At 40.8% G+C, this 19,431-nt stretch overlaps 1 protein-coding gene across 2 annotated transcripts in view; it reads left to right on the forward strand.

Annotated features, from left to right (window-relative positions):
• TAFA1 (TAFA chemokine like family member 1) overlaps positions 1-15,041 on the forward strand; it is a 509,785-nt gene extending 494,744 nt beyond the window's left edge. For both annotated transcript variants that reach the window (XM_081820414.1, XM_081820403.1), the window contains exon 4: positions 14,128-15,041. In XM_081820414.1, coding sequence (XP_081676540.1) covers positions 14,128-14,154 — 27 coding nt within the window. In that variant the 3' untranslated portion in view covers positions 14,155-15,041. The remainder of the gene's footprint in view (positions 1-14,127) is intronic.
• Positions 15,042-19,431: the final 4,390 nt, after the last annotated feature.

Genomic DNA, 19,431 nt, shown 5'->3' on the forward strand with positions numbered 1-19,431 from the left:
TTGATGCCTCTTACCCATGAAGACTGCCTAACATTAAGCTATTTGAGGAGATGATAGAGTAGAATCTGTGGGGGGGCAGGTGAGGCTGGGAAACTGTTAGGTCTATATTCAGTTTGTAGATTAAATGCTCCATCTCCAGCATAATTTCTGTTTTACCTGATAAGCCCATAGAAACTTCATTCTCTTTCATATTCCCTATGGCCCTGCACTGTCTTCAGTGCCATCTCAGGTATTGTGCTGGGGCTAGGAATGTAGATACCCTAAAAGGATACTTTGAGAGCCTTAAACTTCATCTCAACCTACAGAAAACAATACCTAGAAATCCTATCCTCAAGCCTATGGAATGGCCATCAAAAAAAAAATTAATCAATAAATAAAATAAACTGTCCCTAGCAAACATCTGGCAAATTGGAAATGGGTCCCAATCTGGCTTGATGTCATCACAATATGACGCTTTTACCTTCTGCAGCAGAGGGACATTGCAGTGAATTTCTCATAAAGCCACACTTATTCCATTTAAAGGGCATTTTACTGAGGTTCCCTCCTTCCTACTTTTTTGGCATCCAAATGTCGTAGATGGTAGTATGTGCATGCATATATGGGCTTTGTGTGCATATGTGGTGGATTTCTTTATGACCTACTTTGACGTGTAGGAAGTTGTGTCAAAAATGTATCTTGATCATTTATTTCTTTGAGACATTCAAACACCTTGTGAGCTTTGACATAGATGATTAAATGGTGTGCGCAAGTCATTTAGCCAGTGGAACTTGAAGGAAATTTCCAATGGAAGCCACTATCCCCAGAAATATCCAGAATGTACTAGGGAAAAAAATGTTCCAAAGGGAATGACAATTCTTTTCACTTGCAACCCCTTCGTCTACTTTATCATATTTGAACCTTTCCAAAAGCTGAGAGGAATGTAAGCAGAGGCTATTAGAGTTTTCCAGCTGAAGGAACTGAGTCTCAGAGTGGTTACCTCCTACTGCAGTGCCAGAATTAGAATTTGAAAGCAGACTTCTATCCAAGTAAATGTTCTTTCTACTTGAGTGTACTCACATCCACTCTAGCAAACTGCTAGGGTCAACATTTTTATTGGCCGGAAGATGCTTGCCTTCAGGGTGAGTTTCTCCTACCTAAAATCAGGTTTTTGTCTGGGATGCAATTAACAAGGATTCTATTTTTGACTTTGGAATATACCCATTTCTGCCTGCTGTCATTTTTGCTCTCTTTCAAAGCACAGCTCAGAAGTCACCTCCTCTATGAGGCCTCTTGGAAGTCTATCACTCCCACCCAACTAGATTTACTTTATCTCTCCTTTCATGCCCATGTTTCCCCTTTGGACATATATGCCCCTGAACTATATGCACCTGCTACTTACTATCTTGTGAACATCACCAGGATGCCCTTTACCTTTTGTACCACACCTCTTTCCTTTGGCCAACACCTCACATTTCGGATTTTTTTTTTTTTTTTTTTTTTGCTTTAAATGGCGGCGAGTGGGGGCGGGGAGGACAAAGCTCTCATTCTCTCAGCAGAAAGGAATCACTCCGTTAGCCCTGAGCCAACTCCATCTCCCCTATATAAGCCCTGGAAATTAGGAGAGCCAGAAAGAAAAGGCCACCATTCCAACATCCTGAAGACCCTCTTAGGCACTCCATAGTGTGACAGAGTATACAGACCCTGGGCTGCAGACTGTGTGACAGAACTGGCTTGGAATCTCAGCTCTGTGTCACCCAAATGACGTAACTTTGGATAAATCACTTAATCTCTCTTTGCCTCCGTTTTCTCACGTGTGAAAATCTCAGATGGTTTTCGTGAGGACTAAACAAGCCAGCGTGTATGATGGACCTGGTAATGCTACCTGACACACAGGAGGCAGTCAGTGAGAGGGTAGTTGGTTTGTCACTCGTGTTACTTCTCTTTTTGCTACGGTTCTTACCAGTAAGATAGCCGGCCCCTACTACCCCAGAGGAAACATTAGCTCTTCTCTCTCATGCCTTTTATGCTCACAGCCATCCCTGCCTTCTCTCCTTCCCAGCCCACTCATGGTGGCCACCAGCAGGCTTCCCGGTGCAATGTATCACGAGTGAGTGTTGGAACCAGAATGTTAATTCAGCCTTGCCTTTGTCCCAACCTTCCCACTGGCCCGCCTTCTAGATGGATGAACTGGAGCAGAAATAAGGAGGCAATGTCTTTTCTTTACAATACATACCAAAGGGAATTTTTTTAGTCTTTTGTGAACATTGAACTCTACCTCAAACTCAAAATGAGTCTCAATGAGAGAGATCATTCATGGGGAAGATGGGAAGGCTCCTGAACATCAAAGCCAGACCAAACTACAGCTGGTTGCCTTACAATTCTTTCCTGAATGAGAAAGCAGCAGTAGACAGACTGGAGTGGTGGGAGAGGGGGTGGAGACCAGCAGGGGACAACCACCCTGGCATTTAAATAACATCGGCAGGTTGAAATCAAAGAAATTCCAACCTAAGACAAACACTCTGCTGTGGAGGTGACTTTTCACACTTTAAACTCCTTGTCATTCTCATATGAAACCTGCAAGCCCAGATTAAGAGACAGTTGCCTGGAAATTGGAAGTGTTAAAGATTATGAATAAAGTTACCTTACAGCAAAGTCTCTGAGCCAAAGCTGGCTTTTTTTTTTTTTTTTTTTTTCCTGTTTAGTTTATCGTAGGCGTGTTAAGAATGAATTGCTGGCTCTTAAATGTAGCTTATTATTTGGCTGGTTATGCAGAGTTGCTATTTTGGACTGCCTCTGAGTTTCTGGCTTTCTGATGGGAATTTAATAGCTCATTAAATGGCATACCTACTCATTTTTCCCAGCCTTACTTTCTGCTGTTTTAATGCACACTGAAGAATTTGGAGATGTATTCTCAATTTAATAAATAATACTGGATAAAGAGTCATGCTCCACTCAAACCACAGCAAAGGGTTTTTAAAAAAATACACGTCGAGTTCATAATAAGTATATGAACTCTTATGGAAACAGTGCCAAGTAGTTTCCAAACTTCTTTTGTAGGCCTGATCTCATTTAACTTTTACAAGGTAGAAAGTATACACCATCCACTGAAAAATAGGTTTTTAGTTTCTACTAAGTGCCAGGTATTGTGTTAAAATGCTGGGTTGAAATTTGAAGTAGCATCATTTCTCTCTTCATTTCAGATGAGGACTCTGGCTTCGGGAATATCAAATGACTTTGCCAAGGTCACAAGTTAACGAGCAGAAGTATTAGGTCCTCTGATTCCAAATCCCATGTTGATTTCCACAGAAGAAACTTATAGCTGAGTGGGGCCTTGAGATTATAAAATTCAACGTTTTTACTTTGTACATGAGAAAAATAAGCATTCTGCCCAAGGTTAAAATTTACAAATAGTTGAATGGGAATGGAAACTCAGGTCCTCCAGCACCTAGTACATTGGTCTTACCCAAAAGGATAATTTAAGATTTACTATGTATTTTTACGTCATGTCTAAAACCCACGCTTTTCACTGGAGGACATGCTCTAAAATTTCTTCTCCAATTCATATCCCCTTCAAGGGGCCTGATCTTAGAATATAGAAGAAAACAAGGGAATAGATGATCATTAATAGTAATGATAAACATTTGTAGGAAGTATCTTCTTATTATATCCCAATGTAGATATTAATAACTAATGGGTTTGATCCACCCAAGGGTATAAGTAGTTAAAGGATCTCCATGCAAAGAATTATTCACAAGCTCATTATAGAGGTCCTGGCACACAGAAGCCGCTTAATTGACATTTTAAGAAGAGAGGGAAAGAAGGAAGGAGGGGGGAAGGAAGGAAGGGAGAGAAGAAAGGACAGAGGTAGGGAGGAGGAAGGGGAGAAGCAAGCAATTTTTTTTTTCTGTTTCACTAACTCTTTTCCCCCAGCTCCCAGCATATAAGAGATACTTAGTAAATAATTATCAAATGGATGGATGAAACACTGTGACCAAACTTGCGTCCAAGTTGACTTCAGGTACTCCAGGCAGTGTTGAAGCTTTTGAAGAAGATGATGAGCATGACCCAGCAGGGCAACTCCCGCCGGTCCCTCAGCATTGCCTTTTCCTCTCTGCTGTCTGCAGGCAGAGTCAGCTTCCCAAAGAGCAGACAGGATGACAAGGTGTCCCAGTGCATAGAGAAGAAAATGCGGACTATGGGAAAGGTCCTGCAGGTGCTATAATGGGCTCCTCCTCTGCTTATTGGTCCTGCATCATCTTACTTCCCCCCTTTCTCTCCACCACAGCCATCTGGCCACACTGGCCTGCTTTTAGTTCTGGAATGCATCAGCTCTTTCCTGCCTTGGGGCCTCAGAACACACCTTTCTTTCTTCTTGGACTGGTCTTGCTATCTTTTTACCTAGCAGACACCTCCTCATCCTTCAGAGTCTCGGGGGAGGTGAGCAGAGCAGCTAGTTTTGCTCAGAGTAGGCCTCTGATTCTGTTCTCCACCATATCCCTGTTTTTTTCTTCCTGGGGGCCCATCCTGACACTTCTATCAATTTGCCATCACATATTTGTTTGTGTGATTGGCCATTTCATTAGCTCCACTGTATGAGGGACTATATGTATTCTCACCACTATGTCCTGGCACACGGTAGTGGCCCAATAAATATCTATCAGATGCATACATTAAATGGTCTGCTAAATCCTTTAAAATCTCATGCTATGAATATGTTAGTTCTAGCCTGCATGCAGATCTCTGAAGAGTAGGCATTTGTCTTGTTTATCTTTGTTTCTCCCACAGTACCTCACATGTCCCTGACACAAAGCAAATGTTCAGTAATGTTTATAGAAGAACCATCCCATAAAGGAATAGAATTCAGTATTGTTACTAATGCCAAGGAACAGCTAGTCTACGGGGGCTGCTAACGTCCTCGATCCAACGAGAATCATTCTCTTTCTCCCTGCCTGCCTCGTTAAGCAGGCTAATGTGCCTCTGTAGCTTTGCTGAGTCTTCATTTATGTTTAAAGCTGTGTTTGTGGATGTTATTTTAATTCAGATGTCATTAGTTTAGAAAAGCTCTTACTAGCCCGTATGCAGGAGTCTCCAAAAATATCAGCCATCGAACAGATGACAGCTTCCATGGAAACTGGACGTCTTAAGAAACTTAAACATAAATTGAGGCCAAAAGATAAAAGTGACAATGACATTCTTCTGGCCACCAGCCGTCATCCTCCGGATTGCAAATACTTCACTACCGCAGTTTGAAATCTAGACTTTTCAATGGAATGGTGGAATACAGGAATAGTGGTGATATCCTGGAGGTTATCAGTGTAGTATTTGCTCCAGGAGACCCTACCTACCTTTCCAATCATCCCTCCACAAAAAAAGTTTAAGGGAATTGCACCTACAAGGGAGAGAAAGAGGAGAAAGCAAAATACCAGATGACTGTTAGGTGGATCTGAGCCTGCTCCCCGACCCTGACCATGCTCTGGCAAGACGAGCTGAAACTTAGGAATGTCCTTGTATGTGGTCTGCAGACCAGCAGCATCTGCCTCCCTGGAGAGCCTGTTAGAAATGCAGAATCTCTGTCCTCCCCCCAAAATTACTGAATCAGAATCAGAATTTTAGCTAGGTCCCTCCGGGGACTATGTGCACCTTTATCTTAGAAGTAAGCTAGAGAAGAGAGAAAAGCAGAGAGAGAGAGAGAGCTACATCCAACTGTTGTATCTAATATGTGTGCATTTGCCATGGTCTCCTGTCCAGCCAACGTCCCTGAGAAAGAGACAATTAGGTTGGCAAAACTTGGAATTTGTTCTTCCAGTGTGGTATATCATATGTCCTAAGAGTCAAACAAAGTCCTGATTCAGGACTGACTCAAAAAGATAGGCTTTCACAAGGATTTTATGAACTCCAAATGATAACCACTGACAAACTTGCTCCCATTAACTCCTTCAGCCAAAGACTGTAAATGCCCATGTCTCTGAGACAGAAAGAGGAGAGGTAGAGATGTGAGGAAGCTTGTCACTTAATATTTCAAAGATATAAGAATAAACTCCTTGGAACCCAATAATAGAACTGCAGAAATATAAATCCCTAGGCAGGAAAACTTACTTTTATTCAGCTTTCACACTTCTACTCTTGCTTACACTGGGCTGTAACTGGTTCTCAGAACTGAAAGTATGGGTGAAGAAGAAACTCACACTGACTTACCTGGGAGGACAAAAAAGACAAGAAAACTCATTATGTTTTTGTCTGACTATCCACAGGAATCTAGTTTTGTAGATGCAAGACAGACATTAGGGGAAAAATTCTAGATATAAAATGTGTTTTAGTTCATTCAAGTCTATTTTAACATTGAATTTCTTAAGAATTTAATTCTATCCCTAAATACCATATGTATAACCTCTTAATTTGCAGTGCCCCCATCCACTAGTAAATTTTCCCTAAAGTACCCAGAATCTGACCAATAAAAATAGTATTCCCTTCTCCTGGGAGAGGCAACATAAAAGATGATAAAGAGAGCTAATAAGCTCTGGATGCCATGCTGGTGTATCATCATAAAGGCAGGCCTAAAGGGGAAAATGAGTTCCAAAAGGCACTGCAGATGTGTGTGTGTGTGTGTGTGTGTGTGTGTGTGTAAAGGAAGAATTACACAAGAGACTGAGGGACAGAGAAGTATCTATTGATCTCAGATACTGGAGAATTCCTTCTGAGTTCTTGTCACAGCATTAAATCTTCCCCAAGCAGAGAGAAAGATGGTATTTTCCAAATATATTTTCATAGGGTAGTAAATATTTATCACTTTCCCAATGTATTTTCTTCACTCCCACCTGAGTGAGGAGCTGCCCCAAAGGAAGCGGACACTTAGATACATAAATTCCCATTATCCTGATTAGCATGGTTTCACCTTCAATTAAGGTTTTCAAGACGGGGTCTTAAGTGCTGACTTGGAACCTTGAGGAGTAGTAACCACATTAAACATGGAGTTGTTTTTCCTCTCAATTAAACTGTAAGATATTTAAACCCTAAAAAAGAAAAAAAAATAAAGAAAGAAACTTTGTGAATTTCAATCTCATAGTATTGCTAGTACAGGGGTGACATAAGAAATAAGAAAATAACTTATTTAAAAGAAATATGATTGGCAGTAGATTGAAATATCCTCTGCCTTCACATTCCTAGTTATCCAATGGCCTGGCTAGTCAGTCCATATGGTGGGGGCCTATGGAGTTGAGATTATCTTAACAAGAGCTACGGGTTGTTGTAACTTAGAAAAAACATAATTATTCTTACATAGTGATCAGACAAAATATTTTCTTATTTGATTGCCAGAATCTCCCTTCAAAGTAGGCAGAGAAAAAATGATGAATGTTGTTTGCAAATGAAGAAATTGAGCTTAGTGAGATAAGTGATTGCCCAAAGTAGCATATCTGAGATTATAACCCAGATCTCATGACTCTTATGCCCTGTTATTTTCCTTCTACAAAATTGCCTCATCTGCTTCCAGAAGAGCATTTCTCTGAATTCCCTATCCCATGTTAATGTGCACCATGATGGCCAACACATTGCTCAATGCATGGGAGGTTTTGCAATGGGTAAAAAAATTCAGTTTATCTTCTGTATTTTACCTGTACCTCCTTAATAACAAGTGGAGCATTTTTAGATGGGCATGTGCAGATGTCAAAAGGGACGAGGTCAGTGGATCCCATGTGGCCAGATTTTCAGTAGGCCTGGCTGCTCCTCAGGGGGCTAATCTGTGATGCTTGGTGCTATCCGCCAAAGGAGCTCTGACTTATGTTTCTTATAGACTATGGAGATTTAATCTATTTTCATTTCATCTATTCATTTTGTAACCATGCTCTGAGTGTCTACTATGCATCATAGCAGTAAGTCAGGAACAAACCTGGCTCCCAATGAGATGTATAAAGAAAGAAGCAGGTACCTAAGTTCCAAAGATGGAGGTTCCAAAGAAAGGAGGCATCGTATGTAGGTTTTAGAAAATATGTAGCATTTGTATCAAAGGTCAAAGCATCCTGTGTGAAAGAACAATGTTCATGTAAAGACATGGAGATGAGAAATCTTGTGTGGAGTCATGTTCAGCTGAAGAGTTTAAATAAAATCTGATAAATAATCAAAGATGGGGTAAGAGTTGAATTTATCCAGAGCCCCTTTGAAATTTTGAACTTTCTAAGAATGCCATTTTTGGAAATCTAGTTTTATACTGCTATTTTCTATGTAATACTGTACTTCTTTGAGGTGCTGTCAGTCCAATCTTCTCATGCTTCTGGTGAAATAGTGGGGTATACACCTCACATCTGTCAGAATGGCTAAAACTAACAACACAGGAAAAAATAGATATTGGTGAGGATGCAGAGAAAGGGGAACCCTCTTGCACTGTTGGTGGGAATGCAAGCTGGGGCAGCCACTCTGGAGAACAGTATGGAGATTCCTCAAAAAGTTAAAAATAGAGCTACCCTACGACCCAGCAATAGCACTATTAGGTATTTACCCAAAAGATACAAAAATACAGATTTGAAGGGGTACATGCACCCTGATGTTCATAGCAGCATTATCAACAATAACCAAAACTATGGAAAGAGCCCAAATGTCCATCAACTGATGAATGGATAAAGAAGATGTGTTATGTATCCACAATGGAATATTACTCAGCCATCAAAAAGAATGAAATCTTGCCATTTGCAATGACATGGATAGAACTAGAGGGTATTATGCTAAGTGAAGTAAGTCAGTCAGAGAAAAATGAATGCCATATGATTTCACTGATATGTGGAATTTAAGAAACAAAACAGAGGAACATATTGGGGGGGAGAATAAAGAGAGAGGGAAACAAGCCATAAGAGACTCTTAAAATTAAGAGAACAAACTGAGGGGTGATGGAGGGAGGTGGGCAGGGGATGGGCTAGATGGGGGATGGGCATTAAGAAGGGCACTTGATATGATGAAGTGATGAATCACTGAATTCTACTCCTGAAACCAACATTACACTGTACGTTAACTAACTAAAATTTAAATAAAAATCTGAAAGAAAAAAGAAAGAAATAGTGGGGTATAGTGACGAGGACTTGGGAAGAGACATACCCAGCTTCATATCATTACTGCTGCTTCTAACTGTTTGATTTCGGGCAAGTCACCTAACTTTTATTAGGTGGTAATAAAGTCACCTAACTTTTATTATTGGTAAAGAAGAAGAAAGAAGAAGAAGGAGAAGGAGAAGAGGGGGAGGGGAAGGATGATATTATCAGCTTAGCAAGGTTATGATGAGAATTCTAGTAGATAATGTGGCTAATATACCTTGCCCATACATTGCCAATATTCAAGATATTCACTTCCCTGGATTCCAGAACAGCCTTCTATCTATGCCCTAGGATTTGACAAGATTGGAATTTTCCCTTTGCATAGTACAACACTATTCATTTACACACCATCATTCAGATTATTTAAAAAGTAGGTTAGAGTGCGTTCGAGTTCTCTTTAGCCTATCAGTTTGGTTTACCAGATTTAAACATTCTTTAATCCCATATTCAAGAAAGCCTACTCAAGAGATGTGTGCATGTGTGTAGAGCAGGATAAGATAAAGCTGAAATGGGTATTTCAGTTCCCTCCTCGCTTCTCCTACCCTGACTCCAAGATAGAACACACTCAAGGTAAACAAGGTCTGGGGTTCCTTCCCCCAAGAATTGGTTTGACTTATGGAAAATGCTGCGTTAATGACATTTTCTGAACCATTGACTCAGGCCCCAATCTTTTCCCCCCAGGGAGAGCCAGAGAGGTAGCATTGGTTCTTAGAGCTCCCACCTTAATGACTGGTTATAATGGCAAAGATGCAGCCACAATCTGTTCCAGAGCTCACAACTTTTAGGGTGCCTCTCCCTATTTCTTTCCATCAGAAAAAAAGACAGTTTTCACAAGTCCCACCCCCCACCAAGGCAATTCATCAGAATCGGAGGGGCTTATCTCTTACTGGATTTCTTCCTGCTACAACTCAGACAGCAGACAAGGAAAATACTAACGCATCAACTATTTTAGCTTAATTAGGGAGACACATTTAATAAATGACAACACTCATCGGGCTGTTTCTTGTTGACCGGCACAAAGCTGTAGACTGATCTGTAATATTGAACCGAAGCACCCTTGCTGCCACAACATGGCACATTAGCACCAAGTTGCCTTATTGTTCCAGCTGTCAAGGTTAGATAATCACAAGCAGCTTGAAGAATTATCTCCTACAGGCCTTCTACTTATCTGAAGACTAGCATTCCCTTCGAGTGAGTTCTGCAGAGACAGTCATGATCCTAAGCTGGGGCAACATCATTCATTGCCAAGGGTGGAATCACCCACCATGGAGCACAACTGCCACTCTCTTGCTCATTTAACAGATTATATTGCATGACTACTCTGGGCCAAGCACTACTGTAGGATATAGCAATAAACAAAAAATATGTAAAAATCTCTTCATTTGGGAGAGCTTAGAGCCTAGCTAGAGAGGGAAATAAATAGATCAGTATCCACTGTTATAGTGGGTTAAGAAAAAAGAAAAAATTAAATGAATAAAGCAGTGAGTGGAAGCAGGAAGTGTTGAGGAGTAAGGCTGAGAGGTGCAGTTATATATGTGGTAGTCATAGAAGGCTAGTCGGAGCGGGAAACATTTGAAAAATGGCTTCAAGGAAGTGGGGGAGGTGAGCCATGCAGACATCCAGGGAAGAACAACACAGGTAGAGGAGTTGGGAAATGCGAAGGTCCTGAAACAGGAGCATGCTTGTTGAGTTCAAGAAATGGGGAGGATTGTTTTGCTGGGGAAGAATGAGTGAGTTGTAGAGAACGAGAAGGCACATGAGGTTAGACTGGGCATTCAGGTCAGACTATGTAGGGCTTTGAAAGTCATCAAGGGAACTTCGAGGTTATCTCTGGGTGAGAGAGAAACCACTGAAAGGTTTTGAGCAGAGGAGTGACATAATGGGTCTTACATTTCAAGAAGTTCACTCTGGCTCCTGCACGTTCATTTAACAAATACTTAGTGAGCATATACTTAGTATCGAGCTTGAAGCCAGGTATTGGGGACACACAACTGAGCAAAATCTGCTCCCTTCTATCAATTCACAGACTCTGCAGTAAATGTCTTATTTAATTCAGTCCATGGACAAGGACCATGGGTTGTAAGTGAGGCTGTAATTTTATTCCACTGCTGAGTGCCTCCACCATTCCTATATATTGCTTTCTGTTTCCTTGGTGGCAAACACATTTTTCACAGTCTCATCCATTACTTTCTCTAATCAGACTAATAACTCCTTTCTTAAAGCTGAGCAAGGACTGGTATATATTCAGCTAAAAGTGTGCGATAGCAAGATACATTTAATCAGATTCCAAAAAGCTAGTTTCTCTCTGTAAGGAAAAATGCAAATTACCCAAAGGAGCCTTATCACTATTTGCAACTATGGGTTGCCTTATTGAGAAATAAGCATGTAAGAAGTACTAAAATTATTTCCTCTCCCCACCCGCCATATTGGCAGTTATATCATTATATGTGAGTCCCAAAGCAGAGTGAATATTTCCAGTCCAACATGGGGGTAAGTTATCTGGTACAAGATCCCCATACCAACTTCTCTAATAACTTGTCACAAAGTCACTTCTTACTGTTGCTTACTATTGCTGTGTCTCTGACATAGTTTACAAATTCTCATTCGCCAGGAGAGAAATAAATGTGTATGTTCTTCACACCTGGTGTATTAGTCAGCTTTTGCTGCATAACAAGCTACCAGAATGTCTCAATGGCACACTGTAATCAGTGATTATCTCTTGTTCAAATTTTGGCAGATCAGCTGGTATGCTCTGCTTCAGGCAGTGGGTTGGGTTTAATTCTGTCAAGGCCCAGACTGAAGAACTAAGGCATGTTCTCACTGTAAAAGTCAGAAGTTCCCAGAGTGTATTCTGTTGAATGGTGGCCTCTAAAATGACATATCCATGTCCTAACCCCATGAACCTATGAACGTGACCTTACTTAAAAAAAGGGTCTTTGCGGATATAATTAAGGTACTCAAGATAAGATCATGATTCATAATCCTGATGGGCCCTATCCAAAGACCAAAACGTCCTTATAAGAGACAGAAGAGGAAAAGACACAGATATAGAAGGGATGGCCATGTGAGGACAAGAGAGAGTGGAGTTTATTTTTGTGTATGGTGTAAGAAAGTGGTCCAGTTTCATTCTTCTTACACCATAAACAAAGATAAACTCAAAATGGATGAACGACTTAAATGTGAGACAGGAATCCATCAAAATCCTAGAGGAGAACACAGGCAGAAACCTCTTTGACCTCGGCCACAGCAACTTCTTTCTAGTCACATCTCCAGAGGCAAGAGAAACAAAAGCAAAAATGAACTATTGGGACTTCATCAAAATAAAAACCTTTTGCACAGCAAAGGGAACAGTCAACAAAACAAAGAGGCAACCCACAGAATGGGAGAAGATATTTGCATATGTCTTATCAGATAAAGGGCTAGTATCCAAAATCTATAAAGAACTTATCAAACTCAACACCCAAAGAACAAATAATCCAATCAAGAATTGGGCAGAAGACATGAAACAGACATTTCTCCAAAGAAGACATACGAATGACCAACAGACTCATGAAAAAAATGCTCCATATCACTCAGCATTAGGGAAATACAAATCAAAACCACGATGAGATACCACCTCAGATGGGTCAGAATGGCTAAAATTAACAACCCAGGAAACAAAAGATGTTGGCGAGGATACAGAGAAAGGGGAGCCCTCTTATACTGTTGGTGGGAACGCAAACTGGTGCAGCCACTCTGGACAGTATGGAGGTTCCTCGAAAAGTTAAAAATAGGGACACCTGGGTGGCTCAGTTATTAAGCATCTGCCTTCGGCTCAGGTCATGATCCCAGGGTCCTGGGATCGAGCCCCGCATTGGGCTCCCTGCTCCGCAGGAAGCCTACTTCTTCCTCTCCCACTCCCCCTGTTTGTGTTCCCTCTCTCTCTGTCTCTCTCTCTCTCTGTCAAATAAATAAGTAAAATCTTAAAAAAAAAAAAAATAATAAGTAAAATCTTTAAAAAAAAAAATAGAGCTACCCTATGACCCAGCAATTGCACTACTAGGTATTTACCCCAAAGATACAAATGTAGTGATCCAAAGGGGCACGTGCACCCCAAAGTTTATAGCAGCCATGTCCACAATAGCCAAACTATGGAAAGAGCCAAGATGTCCATCGACTGATGAATGGATTAAGAAGATGTGGTATATATATACAATGAATATTATGCAGCCATCAAAATGAATGAAATCTTGCCATTTGCAATGACATGGATGGAACTAGTGGGTATTATGCTAAGCGAAATGTCAGTCCTTGGAAAACAAATACCATATGATTTCACTCATGTGGGATTTAAGAAACAAAACAGATGAACATAGGGGAAGGAAAGGAAAAATAAAATAAAATGAAAATTGAGATGGAGGCAAACCGTAAGAAACTCTTAACTCTAGGAAACAAACTGGGGGTTGCTGGAGGGGAGGGGGGTGGAGGGGATGGGGTGATGGGCATTAAGGAGGGCATTTGATGTAATGAGCACTGGGTGTTATATGCAACAGATGAATCACTAAATCCTACCCCTGAAACTAATAATACACTATATATTAACTAAATTGAATTTAAATTAAAAATGTTTTAAAAAGAGAGAGTGGAGTGATACAGGAACAGGTTAAGGAGTGCCTGGGGCCACAGGAGCTGGAAGAAGCAAGGAAGGATTTTCCCTTAGCATCTTGAGAGAGACTGTAGCCCTTCTGACAGCCTGACTGCAGACCTCTGGCCTCCAGAAGAGTGAAAGAAAAAATTTATTTTAAGCCACTCGGTTTGTGGCAATTTGTTACAGCAACCCCCGAAAACGAATACACAGAGCAATAAGTAGAAACATACAGAATCTTATGTGATGGGCTTGGAATTCACACACTGTCACAGCTCCTCACTTTCCATTAGCCAAAGCAAGTTACCATACCAAACCCAAAATGAACAGGGCTGGGAAGTATACTGCTCCCATGGAGGTCAGGGAGGAGTGAAAGCAAGTGATTTTTTTTTTTTTTTGGCTGAATAATAACCTAATTTCCCATACTTTGTCTTGTTTCTTTGGTAGTATTTGCACACTAGATCTTCCTTCTAAATCCAGGATTCTGGGAGACAATTGAGGACTTACCTTTGGACTCCTAGACAGACGAAAAGGTGTTCCAGGATAAAGAAGACTATGAATGAATCATGGAAAACACAGTGGAAATGAGCAAGGTCCCCAAGGAGGAGATGGTAAAGATCTCTCAGCCTCAACTAGCCCCCTATCACCGCACAGATTTCTAACACTATAGATAGAAAAGATCCTCCATACAAATGTATCCTTTTGTTGTTACCTATAGAGTTTGCCCTAAACCATTATGCTCTCTGATCCTGGGCTGGAATATGCTGGAAGTCCTTCTTGTTAACTTCTTTCATTTCAACACATCTTTTTTTAGAGTGGGCCTTGTACCACATGTATCAAAATTCCTTGGTATGCTTATTACAAATGTACATCCTTGGGTCTCATGGCTGAGCCACTGAATCAGAATCTAGGGCATTTTAATGCATGTTGCAGAGAATTTTGGTTCACAATAAAATGTGAGCACCACTGTTTCTATTCCCACTCTTGTACTAAATCGCATCCATCACTACCACCCATTAACAGCCACGAGCCCTCTACCTCAGGGGATCTGGGGGCAACGTCCTAAGCCTCCATGGTAGGAAATGTCCTTTAACTATAGTATTTTCTCTCTAGAGTTCATGAAAATTTAGTCTTCTGTACTGCAATATATTTAACCCAATGAACACAAATATTTTCCTCTAGTGTTTTAGATAAATTGACAGTCATATGCTATGAAGAGCAGGCAGCTTTGTGCATCCCTAACCATGCCATTCCTTACAGTCCCTCTATGGTTTCACCTTGATGCTGACCCCTTCTGATTGTGTGAGGGGAAGGGTAGTGAAACAGGTTCATCATGCTCTCTTTTCTAGAGAAATCTAGATGTGTGCATGCCAACAATATTTGGTATTTACAACCTCCTGTGAAGCCTTTTTCAGGCTCCCAGGTGAAGAAGACTTGATCTGAATCCTAAGCAGAGTAGATAGATGGTTCATTTCTATACAATAAAAGTGGCAACAACTAACCTTTCTCTGAACACTGGCCTCAGCTGGCTAGGCACTGGGCTAAACTTACCTGCCTTATCTCATTTCACTCTAGAACTTCCCTGAGGGTTAAGGAGTGTTATTATCTCCCTTTTACAGCTGAGAAACATGGATTTTGGAGAGGTTATATAGCTCTCCCCAGTTCAAGAATTTTAGGCTTCATTCTCCCAGTCCACATGCTTATTTTGCTTAGACTTCCCAGAATTCCCCTTGCTGGGGACCAAGGTAAAATTACGGGGCCCTTTGTCAAACCATGAAGACCACCTGAATTATCCCCCTGATAGGAGGAGACTTTGGAGAAATAGGGAGACTCTTTGGGTTGGCCCTTGGGCATCCCGTTGCTTTGTCTCACCTGCACATTACTTACCTGTTCTTTTTCTTTAAAAAAAAAAAATTTATTTGGGGCACCTGTATGGCTCAGTCGTTAAGCGTCTGCCTTCGGCTCAATTCATGATCCCGGGGTCCTGGGATCAAGCCCCACGTCGGGCTCCCTGCTCGGCGGGAAGCATGCTTCTCCCTCTCCCACTCCCCCTGCTTGTGTTCCCCATCTCGCTGTCTCGAGAGAGAGAGAGAGAGAGAGAGAGAGAGAGAGCAGGGGAGGGGCAGAGGGAGAAGCAGTCTCCTCACTGAGCAGAGAGCCCAATGCGGGGCTCGATCCCAGCACCCTGGGATCATGACCTGAACTGAAGGCGGACGCTTAACCAACTGAGACACCCAGGTACCCTTATATTATTTACCTGTTCATTATTTTGACACCAACTTGAGCATCTGGTGGGGGAGAAACCAGTATGTAATATGTTGGTGGTGATAAAACAATGAGGAAAATTAGGCAGAAAGAGGAAAGAGAGTGGTGGGGTTGAGGGTGCTTTAAATAAAGCAGTTAGGGAAGGTTTTTTTGATAAAGACATAGATTTGAACAGAAACCTGAAGAAGTAAGGAGGGATCCATGAGGATAAGGATAAGATTTCTAGCCAGAGGTATGAGCAAGTACAAAAGAAGAACAAAGGCAGGGTAGAGATCTCAAGTAGAATGATTTGTGAGGGCAAGAGACAAGCAGATGGGATCTGAGAAGATGGGGAAGGTGGTGGGTAGGTGACATAGGGTTCTATATAGAGGGTGGCAGGGATTCTAGATTTCATCCTGTATTGGGAAGCCACTGGAGGGTGGAAGAAGGTCAGAGACATGATAGTGCTAACAGGAATCACTGAGATCGCAGCATTGACAATCAACTACAAATGAAAACAGAGAAATCAGTAAGAATGAGGGTTTAAACTTTTTTGGGCCTTCAGTATCTCACCCCATCTCAGAAAAAATGTTTTCAAATGTTTGTAAAATACATAGGATTACAAAGGAAATAGTTCTACAAAATAAAGTTAGCAAAACATTAAAGGAAAACTGTCATTGAGGAATATATATGTCTCTTTATGAAGACATTAAATGACTGAATCTCGTGGTAAATCTACCATTACTTCAAAAATATGATAACTCAAAGCTAATTTCAAGGTATTTTCAACATGTAATATGTTGACATGTAACATGAAAATTTCTATGATTTTTATCTGTAACAAGTCACAGATTCTACCTGTCGCACTGTGATTTGCTACATATAGACATAATCGAAGGAAGTGCTCAATTTCACTTAAAGGTTAGTGAAAAAGATGTATTTTTTTTCCATTGTAGTTCAAGGACCCCCCCCCACCCAACTCTGTGCATGGACCCAAGTTAAGATTATGATGTTATTGCATTATCCAGATAGGAGATGATGGTGGCTTAGATTATAGCAAGCTTGATGGGATTTGGAGGGAGGGAGAGTGGGAATAGTGAGGGAAACCCAATTCATTCTAATGTATAGTGACTACTTTTTTTAACCAAACAACCAGGGCATGGCCTGTCTGTGCAAATCCTATTCATTCCTGTTATTCATTGAGCATCTGTGGCTTTAAAGTCATGAACTAGGCATTTTACTCTAATGAGGTAGGGAAGTTTTTACACACACACACACACAGGGTGGTCTAGTGAGCTTTGCGCACTGGAGTAACGCCTGATTCTTCTCCCATTATCTCCACAGTGCCTACAACAGTTGTTAAATTGATCTGAAATAGGATTTAGATCTTTAAAAAATGTGTTTGCTCTTTCTGTAGAATGGGAGTAGTGGAGTGCATCCTCAGTGGATACCAGTGCCTAGACAACTAGCAAAGGTTATGCCTAGACAACTAGCAAAGGTTATGCCTAGACAACTAGCAAAGCTTAAACACGTTTTGGCCCAGCCAGGTTCAGCAGCAAAGCGGGCTGTAATGGTGCTGCCATTGATTAGTGATGTCTGTCATGCCCATGAGCGCCACATTTCCCCCATCCTAATGACGGGCAGTTCAAGATGTTAGGAAATGCTGTCTTGAGAGAATTTAGGGGGTAGGTCTAATTGTGACAGGGGACAACAATCCCCATAAATGTGGAAACGGTAGTGTGAGTTTGCCCAGCATTTTATTTGTATATTCAACCTACCTTAAATCTTATATAAAAACATATTGTATCATTCCCCTTGATAATAAACCATCTTGGTTTTATTTTGAGAAAAATGTATGTTTATTCTAATTCCCTTACTTCAAAACTTGGTGTGCCTGGGGATTTAAATATGACCTAGGAGAAGGCAATTTTCTTTGCTATCTACCAAACCAATGGCGATTTTTGTTATAAAGTATCATTCTCTCCACCAAGTTTCCACTTGCTACAATTTAAAATGGGCAAGTGATCCACAGTCATGGAGGAAAAAAGGCCATCAAGACTGTAGTTTATAGGGGTGCCTGGGTGGCTCAGATGGTTAAGCGTCTGCCTTCGGCTCAGGTCATGATCCCAGGGTCCTGGGATCGAGTCCCACATTGGGCTCCCTGCTCCTTGGGAGCCTGCTTCTCCCTCTGCCTCTCTCTCTCTCTGTCTCTCATGAATAAATAAATAAAATCTTAAAAAAAAAAATTAAAAAAAAAAAACTGTAGTTTATAAATAATCAATCAAATGGCTTTGAATAGTTCCATCAAACTCCAGTAGAAGAAGTGGCAAATTATTCTTCAACACAATCATTTGTTTTCATCCATGAAAAATAGCATGCCTTAATACCATGGCAAACACAAAGTGAAACTCTAGCCAGGAAATCTGTTAGAAGAGTTTTGTAGATCATAATCTGTGCAATCCTTTATGAAGTTACTACCCCCGCATGGAGTCACTGTCCTTGTTAATTTTATTAGTTTGTAGCTTTGGCAGCTAGCTCAGAAGTTGTTCTGAGATTCTTCATCAGGCTCAATGAAATGTTCTCACAAAAGCCTAGCAAAAACATAGTTGAATCAGAGCACATAGCAAGTCAATTATTAACTCTATGAGCAGTTCTATTATCATACTTGGTGTCACGTATGAATCTGTTTTCACATCTGGCCACTAAAGTAATAAAAATATAATGATAGATAGATAGATAGATAGATAGATAGATAGATAGATAGATAGATGATAGATAGATGATACTGGACAGAGAAGTAATAAAACTTGGAGGGAGAAAATATTCTATATATCCTTTAAAAACTATCCTTTGATGGGTTGGCCTGGTGGTGGGTATTGAGGAGGACACGTTCTGCATGGAGCACTGGGTGTTGAGCACGAACAATGAATCATGGAACACTTCATCTAGAACTAATGATGTAATGTATGGGGATTAACATAAGAATAAAAAAAAAATTTCCTTAAAAACTATCCTTTGAAAAGATAAAGCTTGTAAAATGTCTCAAAAATTCATTTTAGTGAATCTATTGGCCTCACTTTCTAAACAAGCATGATGAGGAAAGTTAGAACAAAGTCCTAGAAAGTCCAATGAGCAGAACTGATTTCCTCCCAGCCATATCCAAAAATCCACACAGATACTCACCCAGTCAGTGAGAGCACTTTATATTGGCATCACTGAAGGGTGCCAATTTGCATGATGGGCATGAATTAAAAAGAAGCTGAAAAGTAACTGGAACTAAAGAGTCAGTACTTTCTCTCCTAGGTGCTTGCCCTTACATACCTCTATTACAATTTCAAGTCAGTTTCCTTTGAGCCAAAACCAGTGTGAGCAACGAGTCCCTTATTTCCTACAATCGTAATCATGTTGGAGGCGGTGTACCTGGACCCTAGGATTTGAATGAAAAAGATCCAAGCTCTAATCTGGGTTAGCTGTCGTGTCATTTCAAATGAGTCACTCTACCATCCT

Source organism: Leptonychotes weddellii, chromosome 1 (genome assembly GCF_054177405.1).
Source record: "Leptonychotes weddellii isolate Sample4059 chromosome 1, ASM5417740v2, whole genome shotgun sequence".
NCBI lineage: Eukaryota > Metazoa > Chordata > Mammalia > Carnivora > Phocidae > Leptonychotes > Leptonychotes weddellii.